Raw genomic sequence first — 16,028 nt, 5'->3', positions numbered from 1 at the left:
GCGGAGCGAGACGTAAGCTAGTTACCAGCAACGTAACTCCAGTTCTATGAGTACAATATGCGTGGCTGTAGAGGGCGAAGCTATCAGCCACACACCGCTCAGTAGCACACTATACAATATAAGTGTGCACAATTAGTATTACATAAAGACATTTGGGGAAATAAGATAATTCGTTTTCTTTCCTAGAGTTATAAGAGAGGATTAATAACACTCAGGAATCTCCACTGGTTGCCTGGCAACCTCAAAATAGCTGAAACTGCGCTGTACTAAAGATTCCTATTTTTATCTTATTTTGACACTTGCTTTCTACACTTACCTCACTTCCTTTCCTCCCCTGTTTTCACAACTGATTGGCTTTTGTTTCCACCCTAATTACCTGATTGAGTTCACCTGGTCACTCCTTATTTAAAGACTGCACTCCCTCTCAGTCAATCTTTTCTACACCTTCACATGGTTAATTTATCTAATTACTTTATGATGATGTCAGAATATTGACTTTGTTAAGTTCTAATTTCTATTTTGTTTCTTCCCAGATTCTCCAATCCATGTGTGTCTGTTTTCTGTTCTATCATGTTATGTTATCCATTATCATTTGCCTCACCCCCTTTATTGAATGAATAAATCTTCATTGAATGGACTGAACTTCTCTGTGGCTTTTCCTATGCATTCTGACCGATGCCCCATGACGATGGCAATCAACCTCTAAAACTGAACCCTCCTTAACACTGCGCCTAGTAAAAGTGTGGCACATAATCTTCACCTTAAAAACACAATATCACTACTGCTACTAAGACATGTTAAATAGTGAGCTTTAGATGTATGTGCTGGTAGGCAGATTTTTGTTAGCTTTGGACATAGTCAGGACTGTTTACCCATAGAAATAGAATTAGAGTAGAACAGACACCTAACAGTTTGCTGTGGTCTTTTGACTACTTCAGAGAAGCTGCTCAACTGGTGTTAGTTGTTATATGTTTACAACACACGTCACTCACTAGTTAGAGAACTCCTGTTTTAATTTATCATTTAATGAATAGAATTTGATGACAAGCGCCTCTCACTGATCTCCTCCGTTTCAGCTGGTTTCAGTCACGTGACGCTGGCTCTTAACAAAAACGCATTTTGGATTAGCTAGACAGGTAGGCTAGTGCTTTATGTCCCTCAGCAATTATAGTTTTTCAAAATGGAACGACATGAAAGCCTCGTTGGACTTGCCCGTCCAAGTAAATACAGATCAGAAGTTCTTTGCTTACAAAGATAAGTCAGATCATTGGCAGAAGTAATTTTAAACCAGTGAGGATTATTCATATTTATGAATTAAGACATTGATTTTAGCTAAAATAAAATACTTAAAACACTAGACAGTGTACCTTTAAGTACACATTTGCAGTACTTGTACTTACTTGAGCCTTCACTTTTCATGCCACTTCCTTCTACTCCACTACATTTCAGAGAGAAATGTACTTTTTACTCCTCAATGCAGGACTTTTACTTGTAACAAAGTATTTTACAGTGTGGTAGTGTGGTATTAATACTTTTACTTTAAAGGTATAGTAAGTGATGTTAACCCAATACACTTTGTCAAATTCAGTGAATATCTCTTCACGTTGTTTGGCAGTTGAGTTCAAATATCAACAATCTTTGTGCAACATCGCTTACTGCACCTTTAATACTGTGTAAATGGAAAACCAACAGAAAGGAGTGCACGAGTCACAAAACACTATTCCAGCCAATCAGCAACAGGCGGCGACAGTGGATGGTGGGGGAGGGGGGAGGCAGCATAGGGGAGCTAGTAGGTATCGGTCTGTGAATATGGGGGGCGGTGCTTCTGGGTTGCATTTGTTTGGCAATTGAGTTCAAATATCAACAATCTTTGCACAGCTTACTGTACCTTTAAGTAAAGGATCTGAATACTTCTTCCACCACTGCTCAATTCCTCTTTTGCAGCAAGGCAACAGACATATTGCTAAGCCACCTCTCCTTGCTTCGTACTACTCCACTGCTCGTTTGTCGCAAAAACCTCCCCTAAGTGAGTCCGCAACTTGATGCAAGCCAGTTTATTTGCAATTCATGTGGAAGTTAGCCGCTACAACGGCCAGTTCTTTTCAGTCGCAACAGCACACATTAAAATGGCTGACACTTTAACCATCCTGCTATGTTATGAACTACAATTTCCATTCTACTTGTATGTCTTTATGCTAAGCTAACTAAGCCAACTAGCTAAGTTAGCTTCATATTTAGAGTGAGAACATGAGAGTAGTATCAATCTTCTCATCTAACCAAAGCGATTTAGTGTATATCAGGTTTGATATTTGGTAAAATAAACAAGTTCTACAACAGAGTCATCATTAATGTCCACAATAATGAAGGATCACATTTTATTGACAACAAACACATCATATTGATCCTTGACAGGAAGGCGGGTACAATATGTGCTGCAGTTGCACTTTCAAATCATGTTAATCATAAATCACAGTTCATAAAAGAGACTGATTTACCTTTTTAAACATTGCCTCATCTTGCCATAAAACATCACATAACACACTCCCTCTAAACCGATGCTTTTTTCAAGTCCTCAGGGAGCACTCTGCCTTTCTTCCGTGCCCTGTTCTTCTTGTTTTCCATTTTGACGTTCTTGTGTTTCTGGATATTCTTCTTTCTCTTGTCCTGACGATGCTGCATCTTCTCTATGATGGTCTCACTACGCGAGTTCCACTGCTTCTTTCGCTGAGTACGCCTCTTCTCCTTCTTTTTCAAGGAGGAGCGCAGCATCTCCTCGTCGTCTTTGATTTTGATGCCCTCTGCCTTATAAAGCAAGTTGGTCCACTTCATCTTCTCCTCCATCTCGCGTGCCTTCCCCTCATCTTTCTCCCTCAGCTGTTCCAGCTTTGCTTTGCGAGCCTCCACGCGACTGAGCAGCTGCTTGTAGTTCTTCCCCGTCAGTGGTGTTATCTGGCCCTTCATACTCTGTTTCTTGTTCTTCTTTTTCTGCACCTTGTCTATGTACACCTCTTCCACTGTCTCCACCTTGTTGAAGACGATGGCGGTTTCATTTCTTTTGCTTGCAGCAGGGACACACTCTGCTTCCTGTTTTATCTCTGGCTGCTGTTCTTGGCCACTTTCTTCAGCTAGTTTCTTCATCCGAAACTCTTTTCTCTTCCTCTTTTTGCGCTCCCGTTCCAGCTTTCGTTTTGCTCGCTTTGCCTGGACTGCCTCTGATGCTGCATTCTTAGGGGCTCCCTGACAAAAGATGAGTGTAAAATATTAGTCTAATTATAGTCAAATATAAACTATGGAAGAAATAAGTTTAAGTTTGAACACTGCGGGGTTACGTTGTAGTCTGGACGGGCAAAAACGGAGACGTTTGGAAACAACTATGCACGTCAGTCTTATCGTTTAGGTATGCTTACGTACCTTTCAGTAACAGTTTGTCAGTCCAAGAAAATAAATCCCTGGGTCTTACTTTTTGCCACCGTTTAAGTATTTTGAACTTATACATTCATGACTTTCAAACGCAGAATAACTTTAGACAATTTGCTTCCTGTTAACACCAGCACACACATGCCCAGTGTATCAAATGGTCATGTGACATGCGTTGTCAGGCGTGTTAATATAGACAAGGATCATTCCTGATACAATGCTTTGTGTGGGCGAAAATTGTTTTGGTTTCACAATGCCATTTAAACATAAAAATAAAAACATACAGTAGTAGTGTGGATGTAGCCTAACTGAAAGAAATGACCCTAACCGGAGGGGAAGAACCAAGCCAATATATAAAGAGAGAGCAGCTTCCCATCGGTGTGCCTATTACAAACTAACATTTGTCCTGTGTACAATACTGTAAGCCAGAGTGGGATTACAAAATTGCCACGAGATATATCAGCAAAGGATTAGCATCTGTTTCTCTTCCATCAATGAGTTGTAGAAATAAACATACAATATTCAAATGTAACATTTTAAGTAAACATTGACTTGCTTTGCTTATTTAGCTGGTTCCAGTTGAGGAGTCAGTGGTTGGATTATACTGTCTTAGCACAATTCAGATAATGTGGGATACAATGTCACTGATAAGAGTATGTTTCATTGTCTGCACCATCTTCAAATACTGCATACCTGCCCTCTGGACTCCTCGATCTTTTCATGAAGTCTCTTGCGTAGTACATCTACTGTGGAGAAGTTGGACTCTACATTCCCTCCTTTAAGGAAGAAAAAAACAAAAAACAAATGTGACTGCAGGAAACACTAAAACATTCTTAATAACAGGAGCAGAACGAGTAATGGATACACTTACTGTACCTTTAGGGGCCTGTGTTGTAGATCCGTTTATGCTCTGAGTTTTGGAGCCTTTCAGTTTCGCTGTGGCCGCTCCTTTCTGTGCTGCAGCAGAGGGTGAAGGCTTTTGTTGGGATTTAGAAGTAGCTGGTTTCTTATCGATGCCTTTTTCTTTGAAATTCTTCTTTTTACACTTTTTCTTCTTCTTTGGAGGACCCGTGTCATTTTTACCCTTGAAATAAGCTGCACACAGACAAACGTGTATTAATAATCACATGAATGTCAATTGGACTGCAATGGTTCTGCAATTGTCATTAAAGTTTAAGATTAGGAACGTAAACGTGCTTAGGCAACGCCATGAAATTGAAAGAAAGAAGAAAAAAAAGTCAGTGCTGATCTGATGAATTTCTGTGACCAAAGGGGAAAAGCTCATAGTCGTCTTATTTGTTTAGAGACAAAAGCCAAAGACTGCTGATATTGTGGGTGACCCTTCCCCTCCAAAAGTGATGAAGTTTGCTGTACACTTGTAGCTTTCTGATCTACAAAACGTCACACACAAACCAATTTCAAGCATAAAATCATATAACATAATGAATTCCTTTATTATTCAGGGTTTTTTTTTTATATTGCAGTTATAATTGTCACACTGGTGACGTTGTTTTACCATTTCCTCATGGCTGCAACTGACGATCACTTTAATATCAATCTGTTGATGAGACAACTTGTAGAGGGACCGAAGAGGGGAAAGTTACATAGTATGCCTTTAATTAATCTACTCATTGCCAACCTTGACCAACCGTGATCCCTAATATAAAGTAAGATCTCATATGATGCATGTTTAGAAATTATGAGCTGTTCAGTTTTAAATTTGTTATTTTCCACTCTCTGATAGTTTTATTTAAATATTCTTTTTAGGTCTGAATGGCCTACAGCATTTAACAAAGCAAGAAAGAATAAATAAGAGTCAAACAAACATCATTTTCAATATTGGAATTTAGTTGTTTTTCTTTTTGTAAACAAATCATCTTAAACTCCACTAATGTGCAATTAATTCATGTTCAACACAGGATTAATTCACTTTTTGTGTTGTCTGTAAAATGCCAGAAAATGGTTTAACATGTCACAATTTCCTATAGTACAATGCCTCCAGTTGTGCTCACCAAATATTTCAGAAAATTTAAGATATTTCATTTACAAAAATAAAACCAGCAAATCATCACATCACATCGCTGGAATTTGAGAATAATTGGCATTTGTTTAATAAATGACTCAAATGTTAAATTAATTACAAAAACTGTTACCGATTTTTGTAGATTGATTACTCTGGCCTATTTCTGATACCTTTACTACATCAGGAAAAGCTGCTTTTTAAACAGTAGCGCCTCCTTTGGTCAACAGCAGTAATAGCCACATGCTGATGACAAATATTGAGTTTTAGTCTTTTCAGCAACCATTAACACATAAACTATAAATTACATATCATTTTTACAGTTAAAGCACAGCAAAAAATGTGTCAAGGATATGTTGTTAGTGCTAAAACAGTTAGCTAACATTACCAAACGGTCTCTTCTGTGGCTCCTGGTCTCGTTGAGATAACACTTTACTAGCGAGCTTTTGAATATACGAGTCCTTGGAGGCGAGATCCATGTCGACAAATGAACCGAGCTGCCGCCTTTTAACGCAGCTGAAACAGACAGACCAAAGACAGGAGCTTACTGAATATCAACACATTTCTCATCTATACACACACGTGGGTATCATGCCGGGGCGGGGCGTCACCCGGAAGTAGTAACACCAGAATAAGTCCCCCTTCTGATCAGTTATGTACAACGACTGTAAAAAATAAAAAAGGTTGTGTAGCTGTTATATAGTCGGTCTCATCCAGTTCTTATCCCATTTTTCATTGATGTTTTAACCGAGCATGGCTTTCTTGAAATCCACGCTGGCTTATTCTACCAGGGCGATAACGACACTGAACAAACAGGTAAGTTACTTGTTTTATATTTGCGTTTTTACATCCCAAACTTCACCGAGTCTTGTGAATGTCACTTTTCAGTGGTTGCAGATTTCTGAACTGTCTATTTTTTTTTGTTATTGCAGACGCATGTCATTTACATCAAGAGGACTCTCCTCCTGCCCAGACTGCCACTCTTCAAACGTGCAGAAGGTGATCAACATAATGATGACACCGGACAGTTGGGCAGAAAAGAAAAGAATCTTAAAAGCAATTAGTCCATAGCAATTAATTATACTAATGTAGACAAAACGCAGTAACTATCATGTGGATTTTTGTTTAAGACAAATAAATGAAAATACATGATTAGTGATTAGCCTCTTATTTGTACCATTTTGCGAACATCAGTAGTTATAATGTAAACTTCGAATTAATTAAAAAAAAGTAGAAATTAAAGGTTTGTAATCAGGAAACGTTCATGTACTGTATACAGTATATGGTATTTGACTAACAATATAATTAGATTGTTAAGGTCAATTTTGTGAAAATGATGGGGAAAAAAACATGTATTTATATAGTTATAAAGTTTATATATATAGTTTCAGACTGAGACTGCAATGAAAAATGTACAGCAATATCAGGTTTAAACTGTGCCATGTAGGCTAAGGCCTAACTAAATGGCATTTGTGCATACAATTCTCTTGTAAAGTGTTGTCTTGTGTGTTGTGAATTTCCAGGAAAGTTTATTACCTTCGGGCGACAGTCGAGCTCCACAGCAGCCGGAGCAGAGAAAGGAGAAGACTCTTTCCTCAAATGGTTCCTGCTGCTCATCCCGGCCACCACCTTCGGCCTTGGTACATGGCAGGTACAGCTTATTTACTTTGTGGTGTCACATTTAAAAAAAAAAAAAAAAAAAATAAAAAATATATATATATATATATATATACATATATATATATATACATATATATATATATATATATATATATATATATATATATATATATATATATATATATATATATATATATATATATATATATGTGTGTGTTGTTGTTGGGTGGACTCAGTTACTTTTGTTTCTGTTAAGGTGAAACGACGTCAGTGGAAACTGCAGCTGATTAGTGAGCTGAAAAGACTCACTACTGCAGAACCCATTCCTCTTCCTATTGAGTAAGTACACGTTAGATACATTTACTATTAATCACAGACACACACTGTATCCCCTCCTGCTTTGTGAGGCAGATTTTAGAAATAGAAATATATATATATATTTCCTTATATGTGGAAATATTAAAGGACACATGCTGGAGCAACACATAAACAGTTAAAGATAACCTTTAAAGCTATAGTGCATAGTCGCCCCCATGAGGAATTCTAAGTAATGACAACAACACTGTCGGCTCGTCCACATGATACAAGCCTTCAGTGATTGCACTTCACCCCCACCACCCCTCCTCCACACAGTTGCTAGTAGCCAAGGAGACACGGAGGATTAAAAAAAAACATGATGGACTCTTCAGAAGAGGTAATTATCTTCACTCATTTCTGAGCGCAAAAGTTGCCGGCCAATACAATCTTCTGAACACAGCCAAACTGAGAAATACAGAGAGCTGATAGTCTTAATTAGCTTTTTAGCAACTCATTTGGCAATGGCTTGAATGTAATGGACGTTCATTAATAATAACAGTTATGCACTAAAGCTTTAAAATTCAATTCTCTTTATATTGATACAAAAAGCATGCAATCCTCTCCAGTTGTGAAGCTGTAAACAAAAAAGTTCTTTTTCTTGATAACATTACAAATGAACAATAAATCCTTCTCTTACGACTGAGGTTGCTACTTGTCCTTGTCTCCCCAAAATCTATATAAATTTTACCTATTAATGTGCAGATTTTCTTGTCATTGTTCTCTCTGGATCTTAGTCCTCATGAGCTGAACAGCCTTGAGTACAGAAGGGTCAAAGTGCGTGGACAGTACGACCACTCCCAGGAGCTGTACATTCTGCCCCGCTCACCAGTCGACCCAGAGAAAGAGGCCAGAGAGGCGGGCAGGCTGTCTTCAAGTGGAGAGACCGGCGCAAATGTTATCACTCCATTCCACTGTACCGACCTCGGGTAAGACAACAGATAAAACCCCGTTGCTCTGGGTTAACCCTGCAGTTAGTTAGTTAGTTAGTTAGTTAAGTCGCCTTACATCCAACACTCAGTGACCTTTGCTACATTCTCTTGCAGCATCACAATCCTGGTGAACAGAGGATACGTCCCAAGGCAGAAGATAAGACCAGACACCAGGGTGAAGGGACAGGTTAGTATTTCAGATGTTGTGGCAGATGAGGACCTTTTTTTTCCAAAAGAGTATTCTACTGTTTTAACATTGCACTCCTGTAGCATTGTCAGACTCACGATGGAGTTAAAAAAACAAGAAAGACCCCAAATTGATGCAGCAAAAGAGAACCAGAATGCATTTTGATCACAGATAGTTTGGTTATGCTAGTAGTGGCTAATGTAGCCTTAGCAGTAATGAGGAGCGGGCTAGAGAGGCCTGGTAAGCTCACTTTTTTTTCTGACCCCATATTTTTCTTCATTTTCAAACATGTAGTCTTCAGACCGAACTGATGCTGACTCAAGTGACATCACCTGACTGTTTGTCAGATTTCATGAAGTTCCCTCTGGAGCAACAGAAGTACTCCCTAAAACTTGTAATCAGAATTTAACTTGAGTTTTCCCTTAACACCCTTCCTGTGGACAAGCTTTTTGTGGACACAACTGCAAACATGTTTAAATATCTTGTTTGTCACTTATTTATAGTACTCATTTTAGTGGTGCTGGGATTTCTATGTAACATCCCAGCTTTAACCAACCTCACAAAACCATTATCACAATTTATATTACAGGAAACAGCTTCACCATAAGCTTCCCTCAGTCATTCTTACATTTGTACTCCTTTGCTGTCTTTTCAGACTTATCTAACAAATTGTAATGCTCCTGTGCAGGTGGAGGATGAAGTGGAGGTGGTCGGGGTAGTTAGGCTGACAGAGACCCGCAAACCCTTTGTACCGAACAACGATGTGGAGAGAAACCGTTGGCATTACCGTGACCTGGAGGCCATGGGCAGTGTCACTGGAGCTGAGCCCATCTTCATCGATGCAGACTTCGGTAAGTTCTCATGAACCATTAAGTCCATTATGCTCTTTCGTCATAGTGAATATCAGATTAATTACACAATTTGCTCATACGCTTGGTAATAATTATTCTACAGGTGTGCAGAAAATAATGGTTAAACCTGCTTGCTTAAATAAAGATAATTGTGTAGCACAAGTAATGAAAATGTCTTGTATCACACAGAGAGCACAATTCCTGGTGGACCAATAGGTGGACAGACCAGAGTCACACTAAGGAACGAACACATGCAGTACATAATTACATGGTTGGTGGAGAAAAGAAATTCCTGCCTCTAAAAATAACCCACTTATATTTACTGACTTTTTTTCAAACACTTTGTTTCTTTCAGGTATGGCTTGTGTGCAGCAACCTCCTACATGTGGTATGCAAAGTTCATCAAGAAGATTAAATTGTGATAGGATTATGCAGTGAACATTGCAAAGCAAACTGCTGCTGTATTTGATTTGTGCTTTATCAGTTCCATCCTGATGCAAAGATTCACTGACAAATATGTAAATAGTTGTGGATTATTCTAAAACATGAGAATAAATATAAATTAATTTAGCTCTTGCATTCTTTTGTCTTTTAACGTTACATGTTGCCAACTAGTTTTCCTTAAATTGATGACACTGTAAAATAGAGTAAGATTTGTACACAGAATGAACCAATATAAACTCAGCAAAAAAAGCAACGTCCCTTTTTCAGGGCACTGTATTTTAAAGATACTTTTGTAAAAATCAAAATAACTTTAGAGATCTTCATTGTAAAGGGTTTAAACAATGTTTTCCATGCTTGTTCAATGAACCATAAACAATTAATGATAGGAAGCACAGCTGATCATCCTCGCAGTGGCAGACCACGTGTAACACCTGTATAGGATTGGTACATCACACCTGCGGGATATGTACAGGATGGCAAAAACAACCGCAAGAACTGGCCAGTCTGGTGCAGTACATGAGATGCACTGCAGTACTTAATGCAGCTGGATGCCACACCAGATACTGAGGGCTACTTTTGATTTTGACACCCCGCCCCTTTGTTCAGGGACACATTGTTAGTCAAAATAATTCAGTTTGTCTTAGTTGTTAAATCTTTAATGTTCATACAAATATTTCCATATGTTAAGTTTGCCTAAAATATAAAAGCAGTTGAAAGTGACAGGACGTTTCTTTTTTTTGCGGAGTATATTTAAGTTGGTTAACGTGACCAGAGATGAGCTGCATTGACATCTTGCAGTGCACCAACTGGATGTACCATCTCAGATTTTCAGTTCTGAGGAAATGGTTTATATTTACTATGCCAAAATTAAACACTTATGAAATTTTAAATGCCTTTCAAATGTTTAAAACCCAGTCAACTGATGCCAGTTTAGTCTGATCAATTGCATCACCCACTGCAAAGGAACCCCCTTCAAAACCCCTGCAATAAGGGCTAGGTATAGTTAAAAAAAGTCAATACCGGTACCAATACCGTGACACCAATTTTATAAAAGAAATTACATTACGGCATAAGTTTTTATTTATATTTCAGCTCCTACTATGCAAGCCCTGTCTCTGTGCTTAATAGTTTATCCTGCCTGCTTCTATGACTATCAGCATTTTTTAGATCTGGTAGAAGCATACTGCATGCTTATTAACTACAGCTGAGATTTACTCCTAAGGTATTGAATGCCGAGGCATTTTTCAATACTTTAGGAAGCAATTTGGTCCCTGCCTAAAAGTATTGAATTCAGTACCCAACCCTATCTGCAAATATTTACTTTCCATCCCAAACTGCAGGAAGAAAAAAAAAAAAATCCTGTATTGATTTATTTTGACAGCCAAACTATATACATTTCCGAGACATTACTGTGCTGTAAATTAATCTACACTTGTATGACGCTTCCATTATACTATATTTAGCTGTAAAAATAACAAAAAGTCATTTTAGGACATACATTTTTTATTCCAAACAATTTAACCAAGCTTGGTTGCCAGTTCCTTGGCCTTTGCCTTCTCCAGCTTTGTGATGCGGGCTGTTGATTTGGGACCCATGATACCACCTCCCCAGTGACGACGGATCTGAAAAACAAGTTTAGAAAGAATTTAAATGGTGCAAATGGGTCTCTGATAACATGCAATTTTGGACTGGGTACACTTCATATAGTAAAGTCAAATGAATGCTCACCTCCTCATATCTGTCGTTGTAGTTGGTCTTGATGGCTTCCACAAGCTTGGCAAGTGCACCTTTATCCTCACTAAGAAAGAACGAATCTAGTTAATACAGTGCTGACACTATTTTGAGATGGAGCTACAAGGGGTTACTGATTCAATAATCATGTTGACTTTAAAAATATGTAGATAAATGTAGTTTTATGCATATTCATTGGTTTTAAACAATTAGAATTTCACACTTGTCCTCTTAACTTTAGTGTTCTGACAGACAATGTAAACATTTGATTATAGCATCCTGATTAACCTAGCAGCACACACTCAACATTACACTGTCCTTGAGAATTTAATAAAACTTTTTGCAGAGAATATAAAATCTGTAACACCAAGACAGTTAACGATTATTATTGGGAACCACTGCTGCAGATAACGCCCTATAGATGTTAAGTAACCTTTACTAAAAATAAATATTTTGGCCAATGCTCAGGGTTAAAAAGCTCAAAAAGCATCAAGGTAAGTTTCAGGTGAAGAAATTCAAACATCACTGCATCAAGGCCAAGTCAGACAGGTCATACTGTAATAAAACAATAACTAAACAGCTCAGTTTATGTGCATACTTACGGGTTAGTCTGTGTGAAGGCAACTGAAGTGCATGTCTTTCTATGCACCAGTCTGCCCAGTCTAGCCTTGCCCTTGACGATGCAGTATGGGACGCCCATCTTGCGGCACAAGGCTGGCAAGAAGACGACAAGCTACAAAAGCAAAGGAGACAAAAAGCAAAATTTAGGTAATCCTAGTGGGAAAAAAATGTTGAATCTGACCCAAGAACTGACATGTCCACAATAAATGTAGTCTAAACATGTATTCTTGGTTTGTGGTCTTTGCTCAGAATTAAAAAGCTCGTAAGTTTTGATCCACATAGAGGATTCAGGTGAAGAAATTCATACATCATTGCCAGTGACCACTTTCTAGTACCCAATATTGGAAGTTCTACTGCTGCGACACGCTTACCTCAATTGGATCCACATCGTGGGCAATGATAACAAGCTGGGCCTTCTTGCTTTCCACCAGAGAGGTGACAGTGTTCACACCTGTAGAGAATGGTATAAGGAAAGGAAATGATATTCTACCGAGAACACCCCCTGAAAATATCTCTATTATTATTTTGGCCAATGCTCAGGGTTAAAAAGCTAAAAGCATCAAAGTAAGTTTCAGGTGAAGAAATTCAAACATCACTGCATCAAGACCAAATTAGATAAGACTTCACAAGATGGGTCACACTTTAACATCGACAAAAAAAACAAAAAACACTGGATGTTCAACACAGCCTGACTAACATGTTACCCATCAATAACACTTTCTACAGCACTTCATTTACACTTTGTTCTTGTATCTCACCTGCACGGAGGACAGGAGGCCTCTTGGTAGGTGTATCTCCCTTTCCAGCTGCCTTCTGCTCAGCACGGGCCAGCAGCCTCTGCTTCTTCTCCTGCTTGGTCTCTGGCCTGTACTTGTGGGCCAGCTTGAACAGCTGTGTTGCTGAGGAGAAAGCAGACATTACATATTTGAATTCAACCAACCCAACAGTTGCTCCAAGTATGGTTTGTTCTACAGCATGACAGCTGTAGAACAAACAGTGGACAATTTTTCAAGTAATTGCATCAGTGATCTTGGTGGAATGTCATCAGTTATTCAGATAGCAAATATTCGTTCACATCATATGCAAAGCCACAATTAAACTATCAAGGACCCAAAAAGCCTTAAAATACTACAGCTTCCATCACAAAAGTGAAACTTACCGGTCTGGCGGTCCAGAGCCTGGGTGAACTGGTTGATTGCAGGAGGAACCTTCAGACGCTTGTAGAGGATGGAGCGCTGCCTCTGCAGGCGGACATAACGAGGCCATTTCACAAAGCGTGTCAAATCACGCTTTGGCTGAATATCCTGGCCTGTGTGAAAAGACGATACATATTTAGTATCTGAAAACCAAACTATGGCAAAGTCTTTTAAGGTTTAAATTTTATGTGCATCAGCGATCTTGGTGATAAAAGTTGTCTTCAGTATGGATAAGATAGCAAATATTCGTTTACATCATCTGCACTGTTACAGTCCCTAGTTCTCTCAAAATGCAACCTAAGGCTACTTACCGATGCCAAAGTTCTTTGGCCTCTTTTCGAACAGGGGGTTGACTACTTTTTTGGCCTCATGTTTCTTGGCCACAGAAGGGGCAGGTGCCACCTTCTTCCCCTTAGCCTTCTTTCCCTTAGGCTGTCAGGAACAAAAAAACAGTTAGGATGTGTTCATAAATTAACGTTATTTAAATGTGAAAACAATTCATAGTGCATTTTGGCCAATGCTCAGGGTTAAAAAGCTCAAAAAGCATCATGGCTAGTTTCAGTTGAAGAAATTAAAAGTCATCACTGCATCAAGGCCAATGGTTGTATCAACAATGTATACTATAAATGTTCAAAAATTCATTTACGTGAAACCCAACTTGGCAATTAACGTTTCTGACTAAGGTACAGACTAAATAACTACTTTGACCCAAAGTTTAAAGCCTAGCCAAGTTTGTATTTTAATCCTACAGCTGTCCAGGTAAGGCACACAGCATAATTGTAGAGGCCATTACATTTTTAATTCTTTGTCCAAATAAGGTAGATTTCGGCTCTTGGTTGACGATTGTGATTACCAGCATGCATGGGCTTTAGCATCCATTGCTCAGCATCCAGCCTCGTCCAAACCAGTTTCCAAATTACATACTATAAGCATATGCTAGTCTTTAGATCAGTTAGTTGTCAATGCCATAAAAGCAAGCACTAGAAGTAAAGCATCTAAGCAGTGCAGGGAATACAACTAACCAAATCCCCATGTCGATCATTCTAACCTTACACTGTTAGCATGTCATACAACCAGAGTTAAATGCTAACGTCAAGCTGCTAACGTTACCACTGCTGAAGCCTTATAATTCACAAACCAGGACATTCTCACATTAACTACAAGCTACCAAAGTCACTAAACATGTAGAGTAGATCTAAGCTATGGCTGCCAACAGTAACGTTCCCAACAAACAAATTGAATTGAATTTAAGGTTAAGCCAACACTGGCTATGCTTGGGCCCATTTACTCAACACTACCGGGTGCACCATCCGGATACTTGTATCCCAATACATCACGTTACCGTTCAGTTGTACTTCCATTAGTTGCAATATAAAAACTGTTAACAGTTTAGGTACAGGTAGTCCACATTCATGCGGAAAATCCAAAAAATTAGGGCGAACGTGTTTCTGAGACCAAGCGTGTTCCCCATCGTTAGCTTTAGCTTCTGACAAGGAGTCACGGTGCTACTCGTACCGGCTACACAAGGCTCAACTTAAACAAGTTTTACCCAAATACAGCAAAATATCGACGCGCAATATCGACATTATATAAACAGACAGGGTTCACAGAAAGCATAGGTACATTCTACACTTTTAGAATAAGCATACATATAGGGATGCAGACAGATACAACAACTATAGTAATTCTCCAGAAGAAACGACTATGCACCCACCATGTCGGTTCAGGCAGAAAGGAAGACCGAGGGATTCTGGGTAGCCTAAATACCGCGAGGCTTCCACCGTGGTTACGTGGCCTCTTATGCACCGATCCAGAGTCAGATGTCACAGCTACTCGCTTGCTCCAGCTTTGTAGTTTTAAAGATTAGGATTCGGACTCAGGATCAGCGTTGCAATATGCAGTCTTAACACGCTATGTACGTCATAACCATAACTTTCAAAAGAAATTACAACATTACAAAAACTTATATTATTTTTGTTGATCTTTTTTAAATTTCTTATTTCGTATTCATTTTAATAACATATATGTACGTTACGGATTATCTAATTTCTGTGTATTTTTCAACAATAAAGAGATAAACACATGACTCTGACAACCTGACAGACAGTAAGCTTGGCCTGCCTCAGAGGAGTTGGTAGTTTGAGTGTCTTGACGATTGATGTTTCCAACATGAATTGTCAGAGTGGAAAAGCACAGATGTAAATAATACAATTCATTAATGATGCCTGAATTCCATTTAGCTGCTTCAGTTTCAGGGCCCTGTGCATAGTGGCTCACTGTCACACTTCCATGGCTTACTAGCAGTCTTGTATAAAGTACTTGAAAGCTGAGTAAAAGTACAAGTATCTTACCAGAAAATGACTTTGGTAGAAGTTAAAGTCTCCTTTTAGAATATTACTTGATTAAAAGTCTTAAAGTATCTGATATTTACTGTACTTAAGTATCAAAAGTAATTTTCTGATATTAAATGTACTTAAGTATTAGAAGTAAAAGTAAAAGTAAAAAAAAAAAAAAAAAAACTTTGATTATGAACTTTATGGCCAAAGGTGTGTAATGTTATCTTCATCACCACTGTCGTTGGGGTGGTCATCATATGTTACCATGGCGGCAGAGCCTGCACCAGGTGCTTCCATGACACTATCAGTTATTATGCTT

At 38.6% G+C, this 16,028-nt stretch overlaps 3 protein-coding genes and 6 non-coding genes across 10 annotated transcripts; 1 reads left to right on the top strand and 8 right to left on the bottom strand.

Moving 5' to 3' along the window:
* Positions 1 to 2,339: 2,339 nt before the first annotated feature.
* Positions 2,340 to 6,081, bottom strand: surf6 (surfeit 6). 2 transcript variants are annotated; one of them, XM_031317615.2, is made up of 4 exons: positions 5,826 to 6,081; positions 4,294 to 4,512; positions 4,111 to 4,193; positions 2,340 to 3,237 (listed from the first exon to the last, which is right to left on the bottom strand). In XM_031317615.2, the coding sequence occupies exons 1-4, from the start codon at positions 5,914 to 5,916 to the stop codon at positions 2,548 to 2,550; spliced, it is 1,083 nt and encodes a 360-aa protein (XP_031173475.1). In that variant the 5' UTR covers positions 5,917 to 6,081; the 3' UTR covers positions 2,340 to 2,547. The 2 variants fall into 2 exon arrangements, with proteins under 2 accessions (XP_031173475.1, XP_031173477.1); XM_031317617.2 differs by having other exon boundaries at positions 4,111 to 4,198; positions 4,302 to 4,512.
* Position 6,082: 1 nt separating this feature from the next.
* LOC116062857 (surfeit locus protein 1) lies at positions 6,083 to 9,960 on the top strand. The gene is made up of 9 exons (XM_031317618.2): positions 6,083 to 6,253; positions 6,370 to 6,436; positions 6,961 to 7,088; positions 7,314 to 7,396; positions 8,149 to 8,340; positions 8,458 to 8,530; positions 9,219 to 9,381; positions 9,571 to 9,652; positions 9,737 to 9,960. The coding sequence occupies exons 1-9, from the start codon at positions 6,191 to 6,193 to the stop codon at positions 9,801 to 9,803; spliced, it is 918 nt and encodes a 305-aa protein (XP_031173478.1). The 5' UTR covers positions 6,083 to 6,190; the 3' UTR covers positions 9,804 to 9,960.
* A 1,350-nt stretch (positions 9,961 to 11,310) lies between these two features.
* On the bottom strand, positions 11,311 to 13,808 carry rpl7a (ribosomal protein L7a; the record flags this gene model as incomplete). Its single annotated transcript, XM_031317619.2, has 7 exons — positions 11,311 to 11,447; positions 11,554 to 11,623; positions 12,159 to 12,289; positions 12,549 to 12,628; positions 12,936 to 13,076; positions 13,337 to 13,486; positions 13,685 to 13,808. Coding segments are annotated over 7 exons (801 nt in total), but the record flags the coding sequence as incomplete, so codon positions are not given.
* Positions 12,016 to 12,087, bottom strand: LOC116063061. The gene has a single exon (XR_004108169.1). It is a non-coding gene; the product is annotated as a small nucleolar RNA SNORD36 (small nucleolar RNA).
* LOC116063060 lies at positions 12,418 to 12,494 on the bottom strand. The gene has a single exon (XR_004108168.1). It is a non-coding gene; the product is annotated as a small nucleolar RNA SNORD36 (small nucleolar RNA).
* On the bottom strand, positions 12,709 to 12,778 carry LOC116063062. The gene has a single exon (XR_004108170.1). It is a non-coding gene; the product is annotated as a small nucleolar RNA SNORD36 (small nucleolar RNA).
* Positions 13,195 to 13,262, bottom strand: LOC116063056. The gene has a single exon (XR_004108164.1). It is a non-coding gene; the product is annotated as a small nucleolar RNA SNORD24 (small nucleolar RNA).
* Positions 13,563 to 13,637, bottom strand: LOC116063055. The gene has a single exon (XR_004108163.1). It is a non-coding gene; the product is annotated as a small nucleolar RNA SNORD24 (small nucleolar RNA).
* Positions 13,809 to 13,889: 81 nt separating the features above from the next.
* On the bottom strand, positions 13,890 to 13,963 carry LOC116063063. The gene has a single exon (XR_004108171.1). It is a non-coding gene; the product is annotated as a small nucleolar RNA SNORD36 (small nucleolar RNA).
* Between the last annotated feature and the right edge of the window lie 2,065 nt (positions 13,964 to 16,028).

The sequence above is a fragment of the Sander lucioperca genome, chromosome 14, assembly GCF_008315115.2.
Source record: "Sander lucioperca isolate FBNREF2018 chromosome 14, SLUC_FBN_1.2, whole genome shotgun sequence".
NCBI classification, from domain to species: Eukaryota; Metazoa; Chordata; class Actinopteri; order Perciformes; family Percidae; genus Sander; species Sander lucioperca.
The sequence above is the reverse complement of the archived record's forward strand: the minus strand, read 5'-3'. Positions and strand labels throughout refer to the sequence as shown.

What these genes read in the sequence shown, in the direction of transcription:
- surf6 (XM_031317615.2), bottom strand. Translation starts at nt 5,916, where the DNA reads ATGGATCTCGCCTCCAAGGACTCGTATATTCAAAAGCTCGCTAGTAAA. An exon ending in GCCACAGAAGAGACCGTTTG is followed by an intron (nt 4,513 to 5,825) that starts GTAATGTTAGCT and finishes GTCTGTGTGCAG; the next exon opens with CTTATTTCAAGGGTAAAAAT. An exon ending in TACAACACAGGCCCCTAAAG is followed by an intron (nt 4,194 to 4,293) that starts GTACAGTAAGTG and finishes TCTTCCTTAAAG; the next exon opens with GAGGGAATGTAGAGTCCAAC.
- LOC116062857 (XM_031317618.2), top strand. Translation starts at nt 6,191, where the DNA reads ATGGCTTTCTTGAAATCCACGCTGGCTTATTCTACCAGGGCGATAACG. An exon ending in TCGGCCTTGGTACATGGCAG is followed by an intron (nt 7,089 to 7,313) that starts GTACAGCTTATT and finishes GTTTCTGTTAAG; the next exon opens with GTGAAACGACGTCAGTGGAA. An exon ending in ATGCAGTACATAATTACATG is followed by an intron (nt 9,653 to 9,736) that starts GTTGGTGGAGAA and finishes TGTTTCTTTCAG; the next exon opens with GTATGGCTTGTGTGCAGCAA.